The sequence below is a fragment of the Pezoporus flaviventris genome, unplaced genomic scaffold (assembly GCF_033815535.1).
Source record: "Pezoporus flaviventris isolate CSIRO_AGI_PZ_B2104156 unplaced genomic scaffold, CSIRO_AGI_Pfla_v1 ptg000015l, whole genome shotgun sequence".
Taxonomy (NCBI): domain Eukaryota; kingdom Metazoa; phylum Chordata; class Aves; order Psittaciformes; family Psittacidae; genus Pezoporus; species Pezoporus flaviventris.
In genome coordinates, this window is record NW_026892563.1 from 13,193,000 (window position 1) to 13,217,088 (window position 24,089).

At 49.2% G+C, this 24,089-nt stretch overlaps 1 protein-coding gene and 1 long non-coding RNA gene across 2 annotated transcripts; one reads left to right on the top strand and one right to left on the bottom strand.

The window, feature by feature from the left end:
- Positions 1–7,774: 7,774 nt before the first annotated feature.
- Positions 7,775–9,054, top strand: LOC133269819 (uncharacterized). Its single transcript, XR_009743568.1, has 2 exons — positions 7,775–8,323; positions 8,762–9,054. It is a non-coding gene; the product is annotated as an uncharacterized LOC133269819 (long non-coding RNA).
- A 7,323-nt stretch (positions 9,055–16,377) lies between these two features.
- CRYAA (crystallin alpha A) lies at positions 16,378–19,825 on the bottom strand. The gene is made up of 3 exons (XM_061454507.1): positions 19,432–19,825; positions 18,426–18,548; positions 16,378–17,371 (listed from the first exon to the last, which is right to left on the bottom strand). The coding sequence occupies exons 1-3, from the start codon at positions 19,786–19,788 to the stop codon at positions 17,162–17,164; spliced, it is 690 nt and encodes a 229-aa protein (XP_061310491.1). The 5' UTR covers positions 19,789–19,825; the 3' UTR covers positions 16,378–17,161.
- Positions 19,826–24,089: the final 4,264 nt, after the last annotated feature.

Here is a 24,089-nt window from a genome sequence, read left to right on the forward strand (position 1 = left end):
CCTCTCCAGGTCTCCTGACTGACACTGTCCAGGTTCAGGTGCGCTATTTTTCACTCATCAGGAGCTGACAAAGATGGGTCTCTCCATCCTACTGTACCTCTGCATGAGTCATCAGGATTTTGCCTCGAGTCCTTTGCCTCTTGAGTCCTTTGTCTCCTGGTCTGGGTATTCTGAGAACCTGACCCTATAGAATCATAGAATCATAGAATCGTTAGGGTTGGAAAGGACCTTAAGATCATCTAGTTCCAACCCCCCTGCCGTGGGCAGGGACACCTTAAGCTAAATCATATCACCAAAGGCCTCGTCCAACCTGGCCTTGAGCACTGCCAGGGATGGAGCATTCACAACCTCCCTGGGCAACCTATTCCAGTGCCTCACCACCCTAACAGGAAAGAATTTCCTTCTTACATCCAACCTAAACTTCCCCTGTTTAAGTTTTAACCCATTACCCCTTGTCCTATCACTACAGTCCCTAATGAAGAGTCCATCCCCAGCATCCCTATAGGCCCCCTTCAGATACTGGAAGGCTGCTATGAGGTCTCCACACAGCCTTCTCTTCTCCAGGCTGAACAGCCCCAACTTTCTCAGCCTGTCTTCATACTCCAGTCCCCTGATCATCCTCGTGGTGCTCCAGTCCCCTGATCATCCTCGTGGCCCTCCTCTGGACTTATCCCAACAGTTCCATGTCCTTTTTATGTTGAGGACACCAGAACTGCACACAATACTCCAGGTGAGGTCTCACGAGAGCAGAGTAGAGGGGCAGGATCACCTCCTTCCGCCTGCTGGTCACACTCCTTTGGATGCAGCCCAGGATACGGTTGGCTTTCTGGGCTGCAAGCGCACACTGAAGCCGGCTCATGTTCATTTTCTCATCGACCAACACCCCCAAGTCCTTCTCCGCAGGGCTGCTCTGAATCTCTTCTCTGCCCAGCCTGTAGCTGTGTCTGGGATTGCTCCGACCCAGGTGTAGGACCTTGCACTTGGCATAGTTAAACCTCATGAGGTTGGCATCAGCCCACCTCACAAGCATGTCATGGTCGCTCTGGATGGCATTCCTTCCCTCCAGGGTATCAACAGAACCACACAGCTTGGTGTCATAGGCAAACTCAATCCCACTGTCCATGTCAGCGACGAAGATGTTAAACAAGAGCAGTCCCAACACCGATCCCTGAGGGACACCACTCATTACTGGTTTCCAGCCGGACACTGAGCCATTGACCGCAACTCTTTGCAAGCAGCCGTCCAGCCAGTTCTTTATCCACCAAGTGGTCCATCCATCAAATTGATGTCTCTCCAATTTAGAGACAAGGATGTCGTGTGGGACAGTGTCGAACGCTTTGCACAAGTTCAGGTAGATGACAGCAACTGCTCTACCCCTGTCCATCAGTTCCGTAGCCCCATCATAGAAGGCCACCAAATTGGTCAGGCAGGATTTCCCCTTACTGAAGCCATGCTGGCTGTCACCAAGCACCTTGTTGTTTTTCATGTGCCTTAGCATGCCATCCAGGAGAATCTGCTCCAAGATTTTGCCAGGCACAGAGGTGAGACTGACTGGTCTGTAATTCCCCGGGTCTTCCATTTTCCCCTTCTTGAAAATGGGGGTTATATTTCCCTTTTTCCAGTCATCGGGAACTTCACCTGACTGCCATGATTTCTCAAATATGACGGCCAGTGGCTTCACAACTTCATTCGCCAGCTCCTTCAGGACCCGCGGATGGATCTCATCAGGACCCATGGACTTGTGCACGTTCAGATTTTTAAGATGGTCTCGAACCAGATCCTCTCCTACAGTGGTCCAAGGTCTTCATTCTCACAGTCCCTGCATCTGCCTTCTAAGACTTGGGTGATTTGGTCAGAGCCTTTGGCAGTGAAGACCGAGGCAAAGAAGTCATTCAGAACCTCAGCCTTCTCCAAATCCTGTGTAGCCAGGTCTCCCGAGAGCTTCCTGAGGGGGCCTACATTGTCCCTGGTCTGTTTTTTATTTGCTATGTACCTGTAGAATCCCTTCCTGTTATCCTTAACATCCCTAGCTAAGTTTAATTCTAACTGAGCCTTAGCTTTCCTAACCTGGTCCCTTGCTTCTCGGACAACATCCCTGTACTCTTCCCATGCCACCTGTCCTTGCTTCCACTTATTATAAGCCTCTTTTTTCATTTGAATTTTCCTCAGGAGCTCCTTATCCATCCAAGGAGGTCTCCTGGCCCTCCTGCTGCACTTCCTTCTGGTAGGGATGCAACACTCCTGAGCTTGCAGCAGGTGATCCTTGAATATCAACCAACAGTCTTGGGCCCCCCTGCCCTCTAGGGCTGTATCCCATGGAACCTTCCGAAGCAGGTTCCTGAAGAGGCCAAAGTCTGCTCTTTTGAAGTCCAGGGCAGTGAGCTTGCTGCACACTCTTCTCACTGTCCTGAGGATCTCAAATTTGAGCATCTCATGATCACTGCATCCAAGGCTGCCCTGGAGCATCACATTTCCAACGAGCCCTTCCCTGTTGGTGAGCACGAGGTCAAGCACGGCACCTCTCCTTGTCAGCTCCTCTATTACTTGAAGAACGAAGTTGTCTTCCACACAATCGAGGAACCTCCTGGATTGCTTGTGCTGGGCCGTACTGTCCTTCCAACAGATGTCAGGGTGGTTGAAGTCACCCATGAGAACAAGGGCCTGTGAGTGTGAGGCTTTTCCTATCTGTCTATGGAGTGCTTCATCCGCAGGCTCTCCTTGATCAGGCAGTCTGTAACAGATCCCCACAGTAATGTCTCCCATAGCTGTTTTCCCTTTAACCCTGACCCACAAACTCTCTGTGGACTGCTCACCTGTCCCCAGACAGAGTTCCATACTCTCCAGCCTATCCCTAACATAAAGGGCAACTCCCCCTCCCCGCCCGCCAGGCCTGTCTTTTCTAAAGAGCCTGTAACCTTCCATTCCAACACTCCAGTCGTAGGAACCATCCCACCATGTTTCTGCAATGCCTATTATATCATACCCCTCTAGACGTGCACATATCTCTAATTCCTCTTGTTTGTTCCCCATGCTAAGGGCGTTTGTATAGAGGCATCTGAGCCAAGCTCCAACTGAAGCTGGCTCATTGGCTGGAGCGGCTGGGATATCTCCACATTGCTCCAGGCATTTATTATAGGTTCTGGCAACTGACTGGGTGTGTTGGGATGGAATGATGCCCCCCGCCCCCAACACATCTAGTTTAAAGCCTCCTTGACCAGTCTGGCAAGCCTCCTACCAAAACCGCTCTTATCGACCAGCTCCACCAGCCCCCACTAGACCTGGCCTACAAGCTTGGGTCCCGTGTTCAAGACACCCAAACCCCTGACTATGACACCACCCTTTTAACCAGTTATTAACCTAGCCGATCCTCCCAGCTTTTTTTAGGTCCTCCCCTGTACCCTGGAGAATTGATGAAAAGACAATCTGAGCTCCAGAGCCCCTAACCACCTCCCCAGGGCTCTGTAGTCCTTCCTTATGTTCCCCAGGCTACTACTATCTATGTCCCTAGCACCCACATGTATCACCAGGAGTGGGTAATAGTCCGTGGGACTTACTAGAGTAGGCAGCCTCTCTGCCACATCCCTGATCCATGCCCCCGGTAGGCAACACACCTCCCTTGAGACAGGGTCTGGCCGGCAGACGAGTGCTTCTGTCCCTTTCAGTGTAGAGTCAATATAGATACTATAGATGTACTTCTCAAAGACCTGCCAGCCCAGGTGCCAGCAAGAACTGCAATCCCTCCTGTCCCCCTCCTGCCCATTACTGCTTTGGGAGCTTTGCATATCAATATTCTCATTCATTCGCCTTTCATACCAATCTTCACATTTCCGTCACGTTCTCTGCTGCTACATAGGCTCTACATGAGGCTGTGCTTGGGCACAATTTTCAATTGAGCTCCAGGATGCTACGAAGAGGGAGACCCCAGCTCTCACCCAATCCACGGAAAGGATTCAAGGGGCTCATAGGAGAAGCAAAGTATGCTCCAGCCCAGTCCTCCATCAGGTCTTCTAAACTCAGTTCTTCCCGAGCACAAGGTGGGTGTTTTGGGCAAGATCCTTCTGCTCAGGTGACTTGCAATTAAGTATCTTCTTTGGAGCTTGCTCCCTAGTCAATGGATATGGCCCATTCTGAGAGCAATGCCTGACTTTATGATGGAGATGGCTAACATGGGTTAGATGGAGTGTGCCCATGGAGCGGCTATTTCTTTCTATTATCTACCCAGGGAGAAGAGGACAGTGAGCTCACACTGAGATGTCTACTCCATAGACCTCTGAAGTTATGTGAGCAGAATCCTATCTCTGCAGGCCAGAAAAGAGCAAGCAATGGGAGTGCAAAATGCATGGTTGGTGGGGCTTGCCATTCACAACCTGATCCCAAATCTTTTCTCAGCTGCACATCATACATGCAGTTTGAGCTTCCCCACACTTCCTACAAACTTCCTAAAAGCGTGAGCAACCTGAGAGCATGTTTCCCAGGATTCTTCCTCTGCAGACTTCTCCCTGCGTTTTCATCTTGTAAGCATCCTTCTCCTGCCAAGCTGGCAACGTCCTTGAGAATTCCTGCCATCCCCCTCTGGCACAGCAGAGTTTGTGGCTTTTGATCTTTTGCCCTATTGATCTAAATTGGCTCAAGGATGGTCAGGAAGTGCTTTGTGGTCTAGGGTGCATTGAGGCATGGGAAGAAAATGTTCTGTGAAATGTGCTGGGCAGGACAGGCTTTTATGTGGTGCTCATAACAGCAGGGAACTGGATGGGGTGACCCAGGCAGTCACTTCCCCACCAGTGCGCTGGTAGGACAGGCCTGGGCAGCCTCCAGTTTACCTGCCCTACTGATGTGCAGCCACCTTCTGATTTTTGCCATTGGCACTGATTCTTAAGGGACGAGTGAGGGAAATCTCACATTACTGCTGGCCTCATCTAAGCACAGGAGCGTTCTGTTGCCAAGCAAGAACCACATGCAAGCACAGTAAATGTACAACCAGGGTCTGAGGGGAGAGCTGAACTCCAGCCAGCGTGACAGTGGCAGCCAGTAAGTTTGTGGGCTCCGGAAGGACCCTTTTTGGAAGTGTTACAGAAGACCTTGATGACTCCTGACATCTCTGGTGTGTGCACTTGCAGTGGTTACCTCAGTAACGCGATAAAAAGTCCCAGCTTGCTCAGGGATAGGCTTTGCCACCCTCCCTCTCCCTGTAATATCCTATTCTTGGCATGCTGGCAATAAATAACCCCTTTGTCATGCACCATGGGCACACCAAGTACTCAAACAGGGCCATCCTTTGGATTTTATTTTCAGCAGTGGATTTTAGCTGAAAAGCAGAAGCTCTGAATAGGGGCTCTGGCATTTTGCAAGGCTTGGCCTAATTACTCATGCCTGTTGGTTCCCACAGTCCTCCTGGCGTGGTGGTGTCACTGGGCCCACACAAACAGGGGCAAAGCGGTACCTTGACTGAGGTCAGAAGCCTGGCACTTTGGGAAGGTGCAGCCTTTGTTCTTTCCTCAGTTGAAAAACAACGCGGCTTTGTCACTCTTCAGCAGGGACACATCCTGAGAACTGGCTGAGTCCAGTGGCTTGGGGAGGGAAAGAAATGGGGGAAAACTGCTTATTCTTTTGACAGAGAAATGGCATCTCTAAGGTGCAGGAAAAACAAACAGCCAGATGCCTTGTATGCTTAATGGTCAACAGCAAGTATGATTTCAATCTGACAGGCATATCAAAATGGCCCTCTTCTTCCTAGAGGTGACATGATTCCTGGTTTCCAGTTGCAACCTGGACCTATTTCTTCTGTATTGGAGGCTTTAATAAACCAAGAGGCTTTAATAAACCAATAACCACTGTCTGCAGGGTTATTCACCATCCTCACATTTTCCATGGCTTCCATGAAACTTCACTCCAGACATTCCTGGAGGGAAGGCTTTCTGCTTTCCAGATGGTCTGCATTGCCGTGCGTCTGCCCTGGCAGGTATACCACCACGGGTATAGCATTAACCCCATGTGCAGACAACTGGAGCCTGGGCTGCACTTGCAGCAGGCTTTTGTGTGAGCTTTGGTGTGACAGAGTGCTCATTGCAAGGAACGCGCGGTGGGCTCTGCACAAGGGTAGGTACATGACCAGAACTAGCCTTGCCCCCTGGACTTGGCAGCGTTTTGTGAATGATCTGCTGCACAGGCACAAAGCAGTCATGGCTGGAGAGAATTTGAGTCCTTTGTGGGCAAGAAGGTGGCAAGACCATGGAGATACAACCTTGCAATGCTGGTTGCTGCCGACACAGAGAGCAAATGCATTGCATATGCATGTAGGTACATCCATGGTATCTCTATTACTTCTTCGACATTCCCACTTCATGTATACAACATACAGATCCATGCTTTCCATTATGCATACCAGATATGTCCGTTCATTGCTTGCCATCTTTCCTCCCCACCTCAGAAAGAAAGGCTCTACTCTTTGGCAAACACGGCTGCCAAATTCATCCTGCAGAGCAGCTGCTCCAGGGGTGCAGCTTTGGGAATCTATACCAGAGATGAGCAGGAGCAAGCTGCTTGGAGGGCAGAAGGGAGGCGATGCAGAGGCAGAGTGAGAGCTGCAGTCAGAAAGGCTCTCCAGTTTGGAGGAGGGGCAGTTCCAGGGGCTGATGTGTGGATCAAAAGGCAGTGGCTTTCAGGGGAAGACATTGGCCAGAAGAAAGATTTAAAGGGAACCCAGTAGATAAAGCCCTCAGCTTCTCTGGAGCAGGGAAAGTTGGTGCTTTGCTGTGGAGCACGTAGCATGGAATAACAAACCAAACAAAAGCGGTTGCTGTTCCTTCTCTTTGTGTTCTCTGCAGGAGCCCAGCTAATACCCCAGGCAGCATTACTGTATCCTCACCTACAAGCCCAGCCCAAAGTCAGGCTCTGGGGTGGGCAGGGGAGTTTCCACCCATACACAACTCTGTCTCCTCGCTTGAGGCCTCTTCTCCACCACCTGGTGCTGTGGATAGTTGGGGGCTTTCCCAGGGAGTCTCTTGAATTGCTAGATACAGGGACTTTCCCCAGAAGCTTTTTCTGCCCACTGGGATGTGGCTGAATTTTGCCCACTCCACATGAGCAGATGCTGACAAAAAGCTGCCTATAACAAGAGTAACAACACCCACACTTTCCCAGAGCACCCACCACCAGGTCCAAAATACCATGAAAGCCACCCTACATGCACAGATGTTCACATGGGCATAGTAAACCCCCACAAGCAGCATCGGCTGGCATTGGTGCCAGTGCCCCACTTGTTCTAAGGGAAGAACTTCAGCTCAGTCTTTTTAATTAGTATCCTCCAGGGTGCTGCAAACCAAATAGCTGTCCCCATCTCTGGTGTCTTCCTGGGTGCCCTTGGGAAGAGCTAACTCACAGACTCACCCTTGAAAAGAAAACACAGCTGCTAGGAACCCCCTTCCTGCCTATGCGCTTGTTCATGCAATGCCTTTTCTGCCCCTCCACTGGCTATCTCCAGTCTTGTCACACTTAAGCTTTGGTACCTACTGTCAGGGGGATCAACAATTCCCTCTCCCAGCTCAACTCTGCCAATGCAGGGCTCATGCAGCTGCCTGAGCTCCTCTAATCTCCCTGCACAGACCCAGCCAAGCGCTTCATGCAGTTTCTGTACCCAGAGCATCCAGGTTTAAAGCAACCCCATGTACAAGAAGTTTTCTGTCCAGCACCTGTTTATTGTACATCTACAGAGCACTTTTCAGTATAAAAAATGATGCCTAATTTTCATTCTTGTCTTACAACAAGAAGTAATGCAGTTGAACTGTATCATACCAGTCTGCATTTTCCAGACTTCCACCTTCTCTTTCCTTCAGATTTATCAGAGAAGTGATCTTACCACAGAAGGGATTAGCCATATTTTTCCTGCTGTTGTGCAGTCCCTCTCACTGGCAGACACCTTGTGTTACCTGAGTGCTGACAGCGCCTGTGGAAGGGCTTCAGAGTGGGCCTTGTAAAGGGAAATTTTGGCAAATCTCTCTGTCACTGCTGGTCCCCCGTGTACTACCCTGTAGGTGCTGCAGACCAGAGGGCATAGCAGTGGAAGGGGGTAATGTCTAACACACCATAACAGCCATGGTCGAAGCTCATCTCTCAAAGCCCTCACTGACTTGCAGATTGGCTTTGGTGCTCAAAACCTCCTCTGAGTTTTCCAGCTCTGCTAGCAGATACAATGAAAAATACTCCCTCCTCCTACAACCCATTGACCTGGCTGTGTCCTGAGACATTGCAGCTACAGCAAAATATGCTGGAGACCTCGGTGTCTGGTTCTCTTCCAAGAGCATTTCACCTCAGATGCCTGGAAAACGTGAGTTCACATCTGATTTATGGGAGGACTTTTTCTGTGGAGCAAACAAGCAGCGAGTAACCCCTCTGTGCTCTGAGCACTGGAGGGCCACAGGGAAAGAAAGGGGTTTCTGCCACAGTAACTGCTCGCCTCAAACTGAATCCCTTTCACCAAAGGATCCCTGCATACAAAACCTTCCTGCAACTGCTAGCAATGAAAGGCCTGTGTAGATAAAACCACAAATGCTCTGGATATGCATTTTTCCTTCAATTCATGCTGTCTTACTCCAAAATGTATGGGTAAAATGCTGTCAGATTCTGCTGTCCTGGGTTTTTGTTTGTGGGCTGGATTGTTGGGGGTTTTTTTTAATCTTTCAGTTAAATTATGCATTTTCAGCTGCTTGGTTAATGACCTAAATATGCAAATCACACGGTGAGGCTACCTTCTGCAGTTTGCCAGGCATAGATTTGAATGAGGAGCTTAAAGGACAGTGAAACCCTCATCACGGCAGACTCAGAGCATCAGCTGCAGGGAGGGAGAGCAGTACAGCCCAGCTGCACAATGATCACACGCTGATCTCTGCTGTGTTCTGCTGGAGAGCATTTGCAAGTAATTCAGATGCTGGAGTGGCTTCTGTATTGTATCTTCTCAAGGGAGGAACCAGATGAAAGATGCACATATAGCCTCTGTTGTGTTCATTGGGGTTCTTTAAGTTTGTGTTACTGAACCATAAACCAGTTGATCTATACTTACTACTGTAGCTGGAGAATTTGTCTCCAAGTTACCTGTCTGCTCCCCAGGGAAGAAGGTGGAGTATGTCTGAGCTACTTTTTCTGATGAAGACAAAAATCTTTGTTATAGCCAACTTCATCGGTTCACCCATCGGTACCATTTCTTGTTTGGGTCTTCCATGCACTGGAGTCTACATCTCTCTTACTTCATGCTCCCTTTCTTAGCAAGTTAAAATGATAGGCATTAGTATTGCCTGGAGGAGAAAAGCCAGCCTGGCAGGCTTACAACTCACTCACTACTGTGTGTACTGCTAGAGAAACTACTGCCTATCAGATTGTGAACCATCGCTTTTCTTTACAAAATCCCTTCCCAGACTCCACTGAATCACTCTGCCATTGCTAATTGAGTTCATTGTATTCCATTTTCCCTGTGTTGATGTGACAGGGTATTTGTTTCGCATTAAATTCAGGTGAGACTTTGAGCTGACATGTCGAAAATCAATAAGCAGCAGAAATCACCAGGGGAAGCCAAAATGCTAGAGGCTGAACAAGCCTGTTGGGCTTCCTGGATTCAGTCCCATGGACACAGTCATATATTCTGGAGTTGTGAACCTCACAGGGAAATAATGACATACCAAGGGATTGAAACAAAGCTATGTATAGCGTTTCTTACCCCTATGGCCCGCTGATGCACATAAATAAATCAGGCATTTTGCATTACTGTTTTGTGGACTGTTTGGAAGTAGTTCATAAATTATTGGAGAAGAAAGGTCAGGCTCTTAATGAATGCTTTGGAAAATCAGCATCTTTGGGAAGGATTTGACACGCTTTGTTTACAGTGTGAGAGAGTACAAATCCTCTGAAATGCCCAAGGAGCCTTCCAGCAAAACCAGCGTAGACAAGGCTAGACATCCCAAATATTTCCCCTAAGTAAAAACAAACAACAACAAAAAAAGCAGGAAATTAAATCCCAGACCTTCCTTAGTCGGCACTGAAAGCTATGAAGCAGGCTCCTTTCAAACATCTTTGTAGCTCACCTCTGGGCACTGGTGACAGGCACATGGTGACTTATCTCAATAAAAACACTCCTGGAGCCAAATACTGCTCCAGTGTGAGACCTCATCCAGGCATCTCGGTATCATGCAAGGGACCAGGGTGGACTAAATGGGACCCCTTTGACCAGAGATCCCTAATGGCCTGCATGCTGGGAGAAAAAGCACTTTGGGAGCATTCCCCCCACCCCACCCTGATTCCCCCTTGTTTCCACCCCAGGTCAGCCGGTGGCAGGGTGTCCCTGTATGCCCCATCTTCCAGGCATCCGTCCACAGCTCAGCATGGGGATGGCTCAACAAGGAGGAAAAGGGCTGTCAAAAGTGGGAGCGAGGCTTCAGCTCCAAGCAGCTTCCCCGGTGAAAAGAAGCCAAAAGCCCATTGCAGTTAGCAATCTGGAGGGCAGACCGCAGCGCATAGAGTCCTGCAGGGACGGGCTGACATCAGCCGGAGTGGGTGGAAAACTGAGACAGCGTGGACAATGGTGCTGCTCTGCTTCCTCCTGGGCACGTTGTTGAAGCGAAGGGGAAAAAGAAAACGGGAATAATTGCTGCAGGGGGAGGGGGAAAAAAGAAAAATAAAATTAAATTAAAAAGAAAAAATAAAAAGAAAAATAAAATTAAATTAAAAAGAAAAACAAATCTGCGGGGGGGGGGGGGGGGGGAATTTCTCTGGAGGAACACACAGGAGATGCTCAGCAGAACAACGAGCGTGACCTTTCGGTTGGGTGGTTTCTTCCACGCAGGGGAGGCCCCTCGGTCCCAAAGACGAGGGGCTGCTGCCACCTCCCGGCGCCCCGGATCAAGGCTATGGCAGCGGAGGGGAGCGGGGCCGGGGCCGGGGAAGGGGAGCAACAGCGGAACGGAGGTGCAAGGCCAGTGCTGGTTCTTCGCAAGAAAGCAGGGATGGTTGGGTGAGTATGTAAAAATGTTTTGGTACGGCTTGTCTGAGCACAGCATCTGAGGCATAGAATCATAGAGTCATTTAGATTGGAAAAGACTTTTAAGATCAAGTCCAACTGCTACCATAGGACTGCCAAGTCCGCCACTAAACCATGTCACTGAAGGCTACATGCGTTTTGAGCACTTCCAGGGATAGTGATTCCACCACATCCCTGGGCAGCCTGTTCCAATGCCTGAGCACCCTCTCTGTGAAGAAATTGCTCCTAATATCCAATCTAAACCTCCCCTGGAACAGCTTGAGGTCATTTCCTCTTGTCAACGGAAATCAAGGAAATAAAATTATGTGTGCAAATGTTGCATTGGATATGCAATTATGTGTACGCTGAAATACATATGTGTTCAGATCTTCACTACACTGTTGACCTTAAAGGCAGAGCAGAGGTTCTAGATTAAGCTGCGTGCCTTTTCCCCTGATCGGAGGCTAATGAAATGATCAACCAACTGTGAACGCTTCACAGAGAAAGCACTGCAAGCAAAGCATGGAAATTCCCTTTTCCCCAGCAAGGACCTGACTGTCAGCTAGGTCACTGGCTCCCCTGGGACATGCCAATCCACCCCATGCAGTGGCATGCTGTGGACAAGCAGGGTTAGCACTCTGAGTGGAGATGGACAGCAGGGCATGCAAACCACAGTGCAATAAGGCTGAGTAGTCATCCCCAGCAGAAAACCCTGTCCACCAGCCTCTTGAGAGGTCCACATGCTCAACCTATCCCCCACAGAGCCTCCCCACCTCTGAACTCTTACGTAGCCCAAGTAACCATTCCAAAATAGATCCAGTAAAATATGACAGTGCATTCTGGAAACAATGAGTGCATTAAGGAGGAGAGTCCCTGCACTGTTCCCCAGGGCCTTGCAGATCAGCCTCTGCCTATACCCCAGGGGTATTTGTGTCTCTCCCATGACCCCAAAGCAGCCAATTGACATGCCCCTTGAACCTCCTCATCATTGTCACTGCAGTTTAGGTAGTACTGTGGTTTGAGAGCAGGGCACAGTCACAGCAAGGAGCACTGCTCCTGTGCTCAAGCCCCCATCATCTTCTGTGCCTTCCCAGTCAAGCAGATATATTTCCTACAGCTCTGTGCTCCACAGCATGCTGGAGTGGCAGCCACCCTGCCAGACATCTGTAGGCAGTGGGCAATGATGGGTGTCCCCCACCCTGACCCTGATTTAGAGCTTCCCCAGCGTTGTGGTGGTGGCAGTGCCCACTGGCAACCTTCCCCCACAGCTCTCTGGGCAGACATGAGCTGGGAAAGGGCAAGACAAGCAGGATATCAGGCAGAGCCACGGGGTGATGTGGGGTGGCTGACAGGGATTTCCTTAGTAGCACCAGACTTTGCTGAGCCCAGGTGCCAGCATCCCTGCAGAGGCAGGGCAGCTTCTCCAGGCTGGGCTGAGCCTACCCCTCCCAAGCAGAAGGACCATTTCCTGAAGAGTTAAGGGTCCTCACTGCGCATGGTAGGTCTCTACAAGACAGCTGGAATATGTTCGTGGAGGCACGGACAAGTCCTCTGGGTTTTGGTTGACTTGCATCACTCCATCATCTCGCCCCAGCCCCTGGGATTTCATTTTTATCCTGCATGTGCCACAAACGTCTGTGTCATGTCTCAACCTTACATTTTTCCTTAAAAGCGCCTGTTAATTGCAAGTTAAGCACAGCCACGTACCCTGGCTCCTGCACTGCTGTGTGGGCTGTGTACGGACCCGGCTGCAATTCCCCTGGGAAAAGCCCTGCAGCTGAATCAGGAGCTGGGAAACGTGGGACTCGCAGTCACCTGCTCTCCTCACGCGGGCTGGTGGTTTTCCAAGCCAATCCTGACAAGAGGTCACCCCGGAGGGACAAAGTCCGGGTTAGCGGGGGCAGAGCCCATGCCACCGCAGTCACCTGACTGTGGCATCTCCCAAATCCACGTGCCCAACACTAAAGCAATAAACTGCTGAGGTGTGCCCAGCGTGTGTTGCATGCTTTTGAGAGAATACTGGGGTGTTTTGGATGTGTTTGGAGCCCTTTTTGTGGACAACAGAGGCAGTTACTGCTTTTCTGACCTCTCATTGTAGAGACCTGTACGGCAGAAGCCAAATCTTGATGACAATGACAGGCAGATGAGGGGTTACAGTGGCTGCACGTAACAGAATTTGCTTTAAAGGAAAAAAAAAAGGGGGGGGGGGGGGGGGGGGGAGACCCTGGAAAGCTTTCACACTGCTCCTGATCTTTGTGTAGCTCTGGCTGACTTGCATATCAATCAGAAACCAGAAACACCAGAACTGTGCAACCCTCGTTGGGTCCGTGTGCCTCCTTGCCTTGCGCCCCGGGCAGATGCCGAAATCAGCGACGGACAAAAGGAGCCCTTGGGCAAGGCTGCCACCCTGCGGGGACACGGCTTTGCCGGGAAATCCCTCCCTTTCCCATGGGCTGTCCTCTGACACAAGCCAGGGGCAGCTTCCCGGCTGGGAGCCTGCAGGTCGCAACCTGCCAGCCCCTTCTCCCAGCTTTTTCTTGGAGGAAAGGACATCAATCAGAGGTGACGCACCCTGCGCAAGCAGCGCAATGCCATGGAGGGGAGGGGCAGGTACAGCACTAGGTGCTGCTGCTGTTCCCCATGTTGCTGCCACCACCATGGGGTCACTGTGTGAGGATGGGGAGTTTGTAGGAGGAGGATGCATGGCCCTGGACCACTGTCTGATGCATCCACCTCAGGGGTCCTTGATTTCTCAAGGAGGGGAAGGTAAAGCCATTTCTGCTTTGTGTAGACAAGCAGGGTTAGCACTCTGAGTGGAGATGGACAGCAGGGCACACAAGCCACAGTGCAATAAGGCTGAATAGTCACCCTCAGCAAAAACCTCTGGTTACAGACCACCCTACACCAATCTGCCCTGATGCTGGAAGGTGCCATCAGTGCCCAGTGAGCAGGGCCCTCCACTGTCTTTCTCTCCATGATAAAATCAACTGAGCTCCTAACCAATGAACTTCTAAGAAATGCTGTTACTCCCTGAAGAGTGTTACCAACACCTTGTTAACAAACAGGCGAATTTGTGTAGAAAACCCTGGTGAAGAACTCCTTGAAGCCATGGTCTTAGGCTATGAATGACAAGACTTTCTTTAAATTAAAATTAAAGGGAGACAATAATTTTTGCAGAGCCATGGGCATGGAAGAGGATGAGGAGTGTACCAGTTCCAGACTGGGAATACTTTAGAGTGAGAAATGTGAAATACTGTGAGTGACACATAGACAATAGTAAGCAGGGAGCTGTTATTATGCCCATGTTCAAGCTCTTCTGTCACAAATAAATCCCTTGGGGATGGGGGGCTCTGGGCCTGGGGACAGGAGCCTTTGGTGGCACATTTGGTGAAAAAACACCACCAGCCATCCCAGCTATCCTTGCACAGAGGCTTTTAGCAGCCACTCATGTTTTTAATTAGCTGATGGATTGCAAAGGGCTTTATAATCAGCCCTGCTCAGAGCAGTGAGACAGTCAAGGCCTGGTGTCCCCAGGATTTGCCCCAGAAGTAAGGGGCTGCATGGATCCTTCAGCACCCCCTTCATTGCAACAGCTGCTGCCCCCTCTGCGCAGCTCCTGGCTTGCCCCAAATCTGCCCCGTTTTTCTGCCATCAAAACTTTCACTTTCTGCCACCCAGAAGGAAAAAGGGGCCCCAAAATGGTTCAAATGTGATTTAATGGGACAGACACACACACACTGCTCAGACACCTGTAGGTCTGCACACATCACACTAGAAATGTATTTCCCTATTTTTACGTCTCTGAGAGGTTTCAGTAGGGGCTAAATGTTTGGGGCTGGGTTTGGGTTTTTTTCCTCAGCACACGGTGGGGAGTCAAGAATGCTCCCTCCTGGTACAAAATTGCCCTTTCCCAAAACACACTCATTCACACCTGTCCCCTGGAGATGAAAATGCAACAGGCTGCTATTTTTTGGTAGAAAGCATTGGGATTGCCAATAATTAATCTCAATAAAAAATATCTTTTAAATAGTGTCAGACGCTGAGGGGATTCCTCGCTTTCTAATTACCAGACAGTAATGTCTCTCCTTTCCCTCTCACCCCTGCTTCTGCAGCATTCCCCCCCTCCTGCAGCCTTGCCCCTCTCCATGGCTCTCCCCCAGCCACCCTGCTCCCTGCCAGCTCTGCCACAGATGCTGTGATGTCGGTCCCAGTAAGGGTCCCAGCACCCCTGGCCTCAAGGGGTTTAGGCTGGGACAGGAGCCCTGGGGCAAATTCATTTTCTCCGGACAATGGATAAAACATCCTTGCTCCTGACTCCCACTCCTTCCTGGGTTTTGGCCTAGATGTGGTGGAAGAAAGTGCTCTTTAATTTTAAATAGGCCCAGAGCTTCTGTGTTTATGGCTCATATTAATATTTAAACCCATGCCATGAGAGAAACCCTGCATCTGTTTTCTCTCTTTTCAACAGCTAATCAGCAGCAAACAGAAGGAGGCTGATGGATTTTTCCCTTTGGCAGAGCAAATAATCTTTCTCCAGCTCTCCTCTCCAGCACAGATGTGTGCTTTTTCCTGGGAAGGATGTGCTTGTTTTGCTGTTGCCCTGCCTTGTTTTGACCCAGAAGTACCCAGAGACATGTTGATTGAGACAAACTTGTGTCTGTTCCTGGGGAAACAGTGACCTTCTCTACTTCTGAGCCAAGGTGGACCTCAATAGCTGCACCTTACATTGCAGCACTTGGATGTGAAGATCTTTACCGAGAGGACAAGCACTCACTGACCAAGCTGTTTCTATCTATGGGGTTAATTATGTGGATTTGGATTATTGACGCTATGTTCTTCCTAAACACCCTGGATTTCCATCTGCATAGAAAGTTGGTTGAGTCAAGCATGAGTGCTGAAACCTTCAGTCTTGAATGCTCACACCTATGAAACCTTGGGAGCCATGGATTTCATGCATGGCAATTGCAGGGGAGCTACTACCTATGCTCTACCCGTCCTGCCATTAAACAGTTTTAATCATTCATTTCAGATTAAATCCTTCACACTGTGTCACACGAGTGAGCTTTGCATTGCCATCTGTACTGATGCAATGAACTGAAGAAATGGTGTGGTTGTTGGGCTGTTGAATTCTGTTCCTTTTTTGATCCTTTTGTTTTGCTTGCATGAAGGATAACAGGAACATGAAAGAAAGAGCAAGTCATCATCACAAAATGTGATTCCAGTGGTGGAAAGCGTGTCCTCCAAACAGTGTTAGGCACCACCTTCAAAAGCCTTAGAGCAGAACAAATGAAACCCCCAGAGCCAATTGCGTGTTTCCTATATCACTTTATTGACCGCCACTGACCGTGTTCTCAGGTTGAGTGCCAGATACCAGTGGAAGAGGTGGAGCTACCCTAGGACTACAGCAAGAGCAAGGGACATGGTGTGTTACACACAGGCTGGGGAGAGTTTGCTGGGGATGTGAAGCCTCTGCACAGCGGTAAGCCCCCCTCTCTCCCCCAGGGGCCTACTAAGACGGTGGAAAGACATGCTTGTCCTCCTGTCAGTTCCCCCACGGGAAACAACAGGGTAGTGGTGTGAAGAGATAACACTTAAACACTTTGCTGGGGAAAAATGTACATTGCAACCCCTGAAAATACGGTATTATTTCTCCTGCGGTTGCAAGGAACTCGTGGCACATTCATCACATGTACACAGGATCCCAGGTGCGGGGCTTGGCTCCTTTGCTTTCTTTTAAGAGCAACCAGTTTAACTCTGAGTGGGGTAGAGCAAGCTTGCAGGGCTTTCCCCCTGCCCCAAGCCTCGCTTCAAGACCTGGTGCACCATAAGCCTGTGTTACTTGTGCACTCCCTCCTACCTGGTGATGGTTATGGACTACAGCACCGGACAAAGACCCTCTCAGCAAGTACAACAGCGTGGCAGCGTGCGCCATCCATGCCATCTCCCACAGCATAGCTCGCAGGTTTAAGCTTCAAAGTCCACCAACTGCTCACCCAACCCCTCGTCCCATCCAAGGGAAAGGGGGGGAAATAAAAGAAACAAAGGATGAGGGGTAACCAACAAAATAAACCCCTCTGATATTCACTGGTATCTATGCAATGGCTCTGGGAATGAGACCTGCAGACAGCGGCAGCCTGCATACCACAGCGGCAGGTGGGCTTAGGAGGAAGGTGCGGAGGTGGGCTTCTCCTCCCGGGACACAGGGATGGGCCTCTCGCTGTGGCTGGCATCCATGTTGGAAGGGACCTTGGGGCCAGAGAAGGTCAGCATGCCGTCGTTGGACAGGGAGCAGGTGATGGCAGCCTGGTCCACGTTGGCGGGCAGGCGGTACCGGCGGTGAAATTCGCGGGAGATGTAGCCATGGTCATCCTGAGAGGCAGTGGGGAAAGTGTCAGAAACATCCCAGCACCATGCTGTGCCTCACTGCCTGGTCCTGCAGCTCCACTGGACAGGGGTCCACATTCACCCTGGCACCATGACACTGTACCACTGGTATCACCAGGTACATTTCTGCTCTTATTCTATTTCAGGTTTGTAGGGGAGGTGTCTCCCCGCAATGCCCCTGAAGCTGCAAGAGCTGAGCAGAACAGCAGGATCTGATTTTGGCCATGTTACAGATTGGGATCTGGTTTTGACAGGGCCCCTGACGTGGCCTCCAATTTCAAAGGATGCTTGGAGAGAAAGTCTGGGGTTCTGCAGAGGTAAAAGCAATGTACACGCCTGGGTCCATGTATTGCCTTACTAGCCAGCAGAGGTATATCAGCCAAAGTACACAATCCTGGCTCCCTTTTATTTTGGCCAAAAGAATGAGAAACGTTTGGGTTTTTTTTTAAGTCAGCTGTAAAAATGGCTGCTCTCTTTCCCTGGAAAAAAATAACTATATTGAAAAATACATACTTTTTCCAGGCTAGAGCTTTGTCTGGCCAAAACAAAATGCATGAGAATAATTAAACCCCTGCTGGTATAATTCACTTTTCGACCCCCACAGATATTTCCATGACATACGTGTCAAAAGTTTCCAAGCCTGAGGCACTTGGTTGTTTTTCTTTTGTTTTGTTTGGTCTTGCTTTCTCTTGCAGATCAGCATATGAAAACTGTTTTCACTAACAATTCTGGCTTATGAAAACTCGGCCGTGCTTGAGCAGCGCCAGATGATGTTCTTTGTCTGATCCAGTGTTATTAGTGAACAATGGACATCGTCATCTGATGGTTATGGAAGATGATGATTGAAAATAAATAAAAGAGGAGCGGATTAGCTCAGTATTGTCAGTTATCAGGTTGGGGCTCTATGGGAACAGGCCGTGCCAATAATGACAATTGATAAATAACTCCTTTTTTTTTCCTTCACCTGAGGACTGTTGGAAAGCAAGAAAATGGAGCTCAGCTCCCCAGTTGCTCCACCATTATCATCACTTCCACTTACCTGTCTTTCGCTGTGTTTGCCATGGATTTCCACAAAGTCATCGATAATCTTCACACTCAGGTCTTCAGGGGAGAAGTGTTTTACATCTAGCATGATTGTAAACTTGTCCCGGTCAGACCTCACCTGAAAGAACATTGTTAGACAGTAAGATCCAAGCTATAAGCACAGAGGGAGCTTAAAAGATGGAGATGGTCTGGCAGTGGCAAGGTTTCTCCTTCTGTTACTACGGGCCTCAGCAGGGGTCTCCTTCGCATTGCAGGGACTCAGGGACATTGGGCATCTGCACCACTGCTACTGCTCTGGGGAGAGGCATCACTTCTCATCACTATTCTTGTGCCAGGGACTCCTCCTTTGCACACAGCAAAGTGCCAGATGCACCAGGCATTTATACTCAGCAGAGAGGGGGAATTAAAACCGATGATATTCTCTGACAGCACGTTTTGTCCTTTCTGCAATTTATAGTTGCTTTGTGGTTTTACCTCTAGAAGGAAACCAGTAAGAGAATGCCCCAGTCCCTGAGCTTCGGATCACAGCCCTCATGGCTACACACTACTCCTACATGCTGCCTTCAAAGAACTGCTCCAGCCTGGGCTTGCAAAAACAGCTCCTGAGGCAGAGGATCTGCAGGAAGCTCTGGCTCATTGGGGTCCTCTTCCATGCCAAGCTGCCTTTGAGAGCGCTTACTCCAGAAGCAGCCTAGCTACTCCCTTGCCATACAGCCAGCCGGTGGGCAGCAAAGGTAGCCTTTTATGTGGCAGAAACAATCATCAGGAGCCAAAATGGTTTCTGTTTCTTAAAGGGAAGCCTCCTCCCTGCAAGGGTTTCCCTCTGTGCCCAAGAGGGGTCTTGATGCTTGGTGTAGGGCCGGAGGTTCTCCTTGCCCCCTTGCATCGCAAAGCAAGGCTATAGCCACCAGCTTCTGCCGGCAAGCCGCGGGTGGCAAGGAGCAGATGGAGGCATGAGTAGGTTGAGGAAGGAGAAGGAAAGGAAGTCAAAGGGCCCTTACCTCTGAAATGCCCGACTCCAGCACACTGCGGAAGAGGGACTGCCTGTAGTAGGGACTGATAGTGGAAGAGAACAAAGGCAGGAGGTCATACTCGAGGAGACCCTCTCCGAAAAATTGGTCGAACAAACGGCTTGGAATTAGGGGTCCCAGAGCGCGCTTGAACCAGGGGTGCTGGATGGTAATGTCCATGCTTGCTGCTGCTGCAAGGGGAGAGCAGTGGGGGCTGTGCAGACGCTGAGGAGATAGCGATGCCTTGGCTGGACTGCACAGTGCATCCCCAGGGAAGCTCCCCCTATATATACCAGTCTCGCAGAATGAAGGCATTAGCGGGATTTCTCTGGAAAGACATGATCTCATGATGGAGGCAACATGGTCAGCAGAAATGCGGAGACTGACCTGGAAATGACAGTCTGGTTGGAATCTGTGCCAGATCTCCCGAAGGGATGATGCCAGGCAGCAGGTTGTGAGACACAGGGTGCCCAGGGGTACTGGCAGGTCCTCTATGGGATCAAACAGCTAAACAGGACACTCCGATGGGAATCTCAAGGATGCTTGCGAAGGAGGTCTGCTCTGTGGGTCTTTGTAACCCACCCTTGGCTTTTTGTTAATTTGCTTCTGGTTCTGCCCCTCATTGAATAAGAGACACAAAGTCTCTTCCAAATAAATGACATAGCTTTATTCCAACTGAGAAAAAAGGGTTGATTCAAGCTGAAGAAAGGGAAACTCTTTTTGTGACATGTTATGAAGTGTCTCCACCACTTGAGAGGGGTCTGACATGCCTGGCACAGGGATCCTGGCAAGGCTGGCAGGAAGTGGGACTAACGCACAATGCAGAGCATGAACAAGGGTTTGACAAAACAGAAACTTTTTGCAAACAAATACTTGCCAAAAGAAAGAAAAAAAACCAAGTTTGGTCACTGACAGTAACAGCAGTCCCAAAGCTGCCCTTGAGAATTTCCTTGTTCTGATTTCATAGAATCACAGAAAGGTTTGAGCTGGAAGAGACCTTAAAGCTCTCTCAGTTTCAACCAACCTGCCATGGGCTGGGACACCTTCCACTAGACCAAGTTGCTCAAAGCTCCATTCAGCCTGGCCTTGAACACTGCCAGGGATGGGGCAGCCACAGCTTCTCTGGGCAACCTGTGCCAGGGCCTCACCACCCTCACAGTGAAGAATTTCTTCCTAATGTCTAATCTAAATCTTCCAGTTTAAAGCCACTCCCCCTTGTCCTGTCCCTACAGGCCCTTGTAAAAAGCCCCTCTTCAGATTTCTTGTCAGCCCCTTTAGGCACTGGAAGCTGCTCTAAGGTCTTCCTGGAGCCTTCTCTTCTTCAGGATGAAGAAGCCCAGCTTTCTCAGCCTTGATCCATCAGTTCCCCCAGGACCTGCAAGTGCATCTCACCAGGTCCCATGGACTTGCGCACCTTCAAGTTCCTTATATGTACTCAAACCTGATCTTCTAGATTGGGTGGTTCCTCCTTCTCCCAGTCCCTGCCTTTGCCTTCTGTGACGTGGGCAGTGTGGCTGGAGCTCTGGCCAGTGAAGAGAGAGGCAATAAAGTCTTTGAGTACCTCAGCCTTCTCCATGTCCCAGGTAACAACATCTCTCGTTTCCTTCCAGAGAGGGCCCGCATTTTCCCTAGTCTTTCTTTTATCACCAATGTAGCTACAGAAGCTTTTCCTGTTGCCCCTGACATTCCTAGCCAGATTTACTTATGTCAGAGCTTTACCTTGCCTAACCTGACCCCTGGCTGCTCAGACAATTTCTTGTATTCCCCCCAGGCTACCTGTACTTTCTTCCAGTCTCTGTAGGCTTCCTTTTTGTGTTTGAGTTTGTCCAGAAGCTCCTTGTTCATCCACACGGGTCTCCTGGCATTTTTGCCTGATTTCTTCTTTGTTCAGGGTACATCATCTCTCAGCTTGGAGGAGGTGATGCTTTCATATTGACCAGCTTTCTTGGACTCTTCTTCCCTCCAGGGCTTTGTCCCATGTTACTCTATGAAGCAGACCTGAAGAGGCCAAAGCCTGCTCTCCTGAAGTCCAGGGAAGTACGCTCATTGTGCACACTCCTTGCTGCCCTAAAGATCTAGGTGCCACATGGTCTTGGAAAGTCATTGGCCTTCTTTTCCACACATGACCCCTCCCCACACAGTGCATGGAGGCAGGCAAGGAAAAATGGGAACCAGAAAATCACACTATAGAGGCTTTCCTTCACAGAAAGCAGAAGTTGAGCAGAAAGACACCCCAAAAAGCAGCAGAGACCACTAAGCACCCAGACAAGGGTTTAGGTTCAACTTTACCTAGTTTCAGCAAGAAAACATCTTGAGGTCTGGCCACAGCTCTTGGGCATGAAGGCTTTTCTAAAATCAAATGCCAAAATGAGATCAATCCCTCCTTAAGATATGGAGGGAAAACCCACAACAGACAGGCCTAACCTCCCATTGAGTTCCATTGGCCCAAATCTGTCATTCTGCTTGAGAAAATGAAGGGAAAGCAAACAAGATTCATAAAGCACTGCCAAGGTTTTTCTTCAAGAACTCTATGAGAGTTGGGTCTTTGCATCCAGGAAAGAAGAAAATCTCTTCTCAGACACCCAGTACCAGAGACTTGCTAACTTGTATTTAAGCAAATGAAGCAGTGACCTGATAGATGCAGAATGAAAAGAGAAGTACAGGAACAGGTTCAAATCCCAAGCCATTCACTGGAGCACACAAAGCAAATAATTTATTTGGCAGGTAGAGGAAGAGGTAGAAACTGTGCTCTGATGCAGAAAGTGAGACAGATCTTGGAGCCCCAGCCGCATGTGGATGGAATTCCTGCAGTGTGTTGGAAACATCCTCTTTGTGTTTCCCAAATCAGAGTTTATATCAGTAGCACAGGGAGCAAAATGGCATCTTTAAGTCCTTAATAAGTTGCCCAGCCCTTGAGTTCTGACCTTCAGCATGCTCCCCACGCAGGAAGAGCCCTGGACCGTTGGACCAGGGAGGAAGAAGGGACCCCAGGCTGGCTGTACCTCTCTCAGCTACACCAACTAGCAGCACATCAGTGCTCTTAGGCACCAGGAAAGAAGCCACTTGCCATCACATCACCACTTGCCTACACATAACTTATCTCACAGGGAAACCCAACAAAATCCATCGTCTATCTAATTGCCTGAAGTTTGTTCCAGGACTGGAGCATATGTGTGATCAGAGCACTCCGCATGTTCAGCAGGATGATGGGAATGGGCTTTTGAGAGAAAAATTACAAATATATCTTCACTTAAATTTCATCTAAAATTAGGTATATTGCCACACATTTAAATACTCAATAAGTGACAGCCAACTTTATTCCCTAGAATTAATCATTTCCATTTTGTCTTTGATGCGCATTTTTGTCTTTATGGTCAAATTACTTCAATGAAATGTAAATTTCATTTACAACAGTTTTTTCTGGTACAGACTTTGCACTGCCTGCAGCCTTGGAGCAACAAGTGATCTTCTGAGACTCATCACATCTAATTTCCAGTGGTCTAAAACTTAGGTGTCTGGTCCAAATGAGGTGCCCAGGCTCCCTGTCCAGTCAGTGTGGAAAGAGAGTTCCCTCCAGAAAGCTCACATTATCATGTAGGTGGGCAGTAAATGTGAAATAAGACCTTTCAGCAGTGCCTACATCTTGACCAACTAAGAAGGAAGCCTGGACAGCTGCCTTAGGGGAGGCAGTTCTATTTCTAACTCCTTCCTGGTCGAGCGGAGCTGGTGAGGGGAATCCCATCCAGTGGGAGTTCATTATGAGAGGAGAAAGCAATCATTTTGCACCAGTTCAGGGGATGAGACTTCTCACAAGACGCACAATGTTTGTGCTTCATTATCACCTGCTGAGCATAAGCAGTGAGATTTGTTGGTGTTCCTATAACAGGAAGAAAAATCAGTGCATATGCTCATGAGTGTACTCATTGAAAAGTTAGGATGCAAGTCCAACTCAAAATGTTTTCCATTAGGATCTGCTGTCTAGCTTACCTCTGAAAGAATCCCTTCCCAAACTATCATGTGCAATCACCAGCACATGAGACATTTAGTAAAGGATGCTGCCCAGGACAAGTTGCAGAAATGCTAGATCATGTTTCTGAGTAAAGCAAGCATCAGCCATCCAGCATCGCTCTTGCTTGTATTTGTATGCTATTAGTTTGTCCGCATGACCAACTCTGACCTGACAATTTCTAGGTGAGTCCAGTGCGGTTTCCAGCCCCCATGCCAAGCTCTGTACAAGCCCAATATGAAGAGAAAAGTGTTTACGTGGAGCTGTGACTGGTCAGGCGTAACCATGGAGAGTTCATACATGATTCTGAAGTGCTAATATAGCTGGGATTATTGCTTGTAACTAGTGTGTTGCAGCCACAAGAGAGGCAAGAAAGGCAACCTCTCTGAAGTGCATGCTCTCTCCAGTCAGCTCGTCTCCATTAACCTGCAGAGGGTGCAACCCTTCAGATAGCTCTTAGAGAACTCAGGAGTGAGTTCCACTTCTTTGTCTTGCAAATGGACATGCCAACCCCAAAAGGTACAACTGTACTCATTTAGATGGTCCCCCACATTTAGATGTAAGCTGTTTAGTGATAGAGGAGTGAATAATTTACTGATAAAATTGTTGTAAGCATTCTAATCAAACTAAGTTTTCCCTGTGG

What these genes read in the sequence shown, in the direction of transcription:
- CRYAA (XM_061454507.1), bottom strand. Translation starts at nt 19,788, where the DNA reads ATGAGATCATGTCTTTCCAGAGAAATCCCGCTAATGCCTTCATTCTGC. An exon ending in TGGAGTCGGGCATTTCAGAG is followed by an intron (nt 18,549 to 19,431) that starts GTAAGGGCCCTT and finishes ATGTTCTTTCAG; the next exon opens with GTGAGGTCTGACCGGGACAA. An exon ending in GCAAACACAGCGAAAGACAG is followed by an intron (nt 17,372 to 18,425) that starts GTAAGTGGAAGT and finishes ACTGCCTCTCAG; the next exon opens with GATGACCATGGCTACATCTC.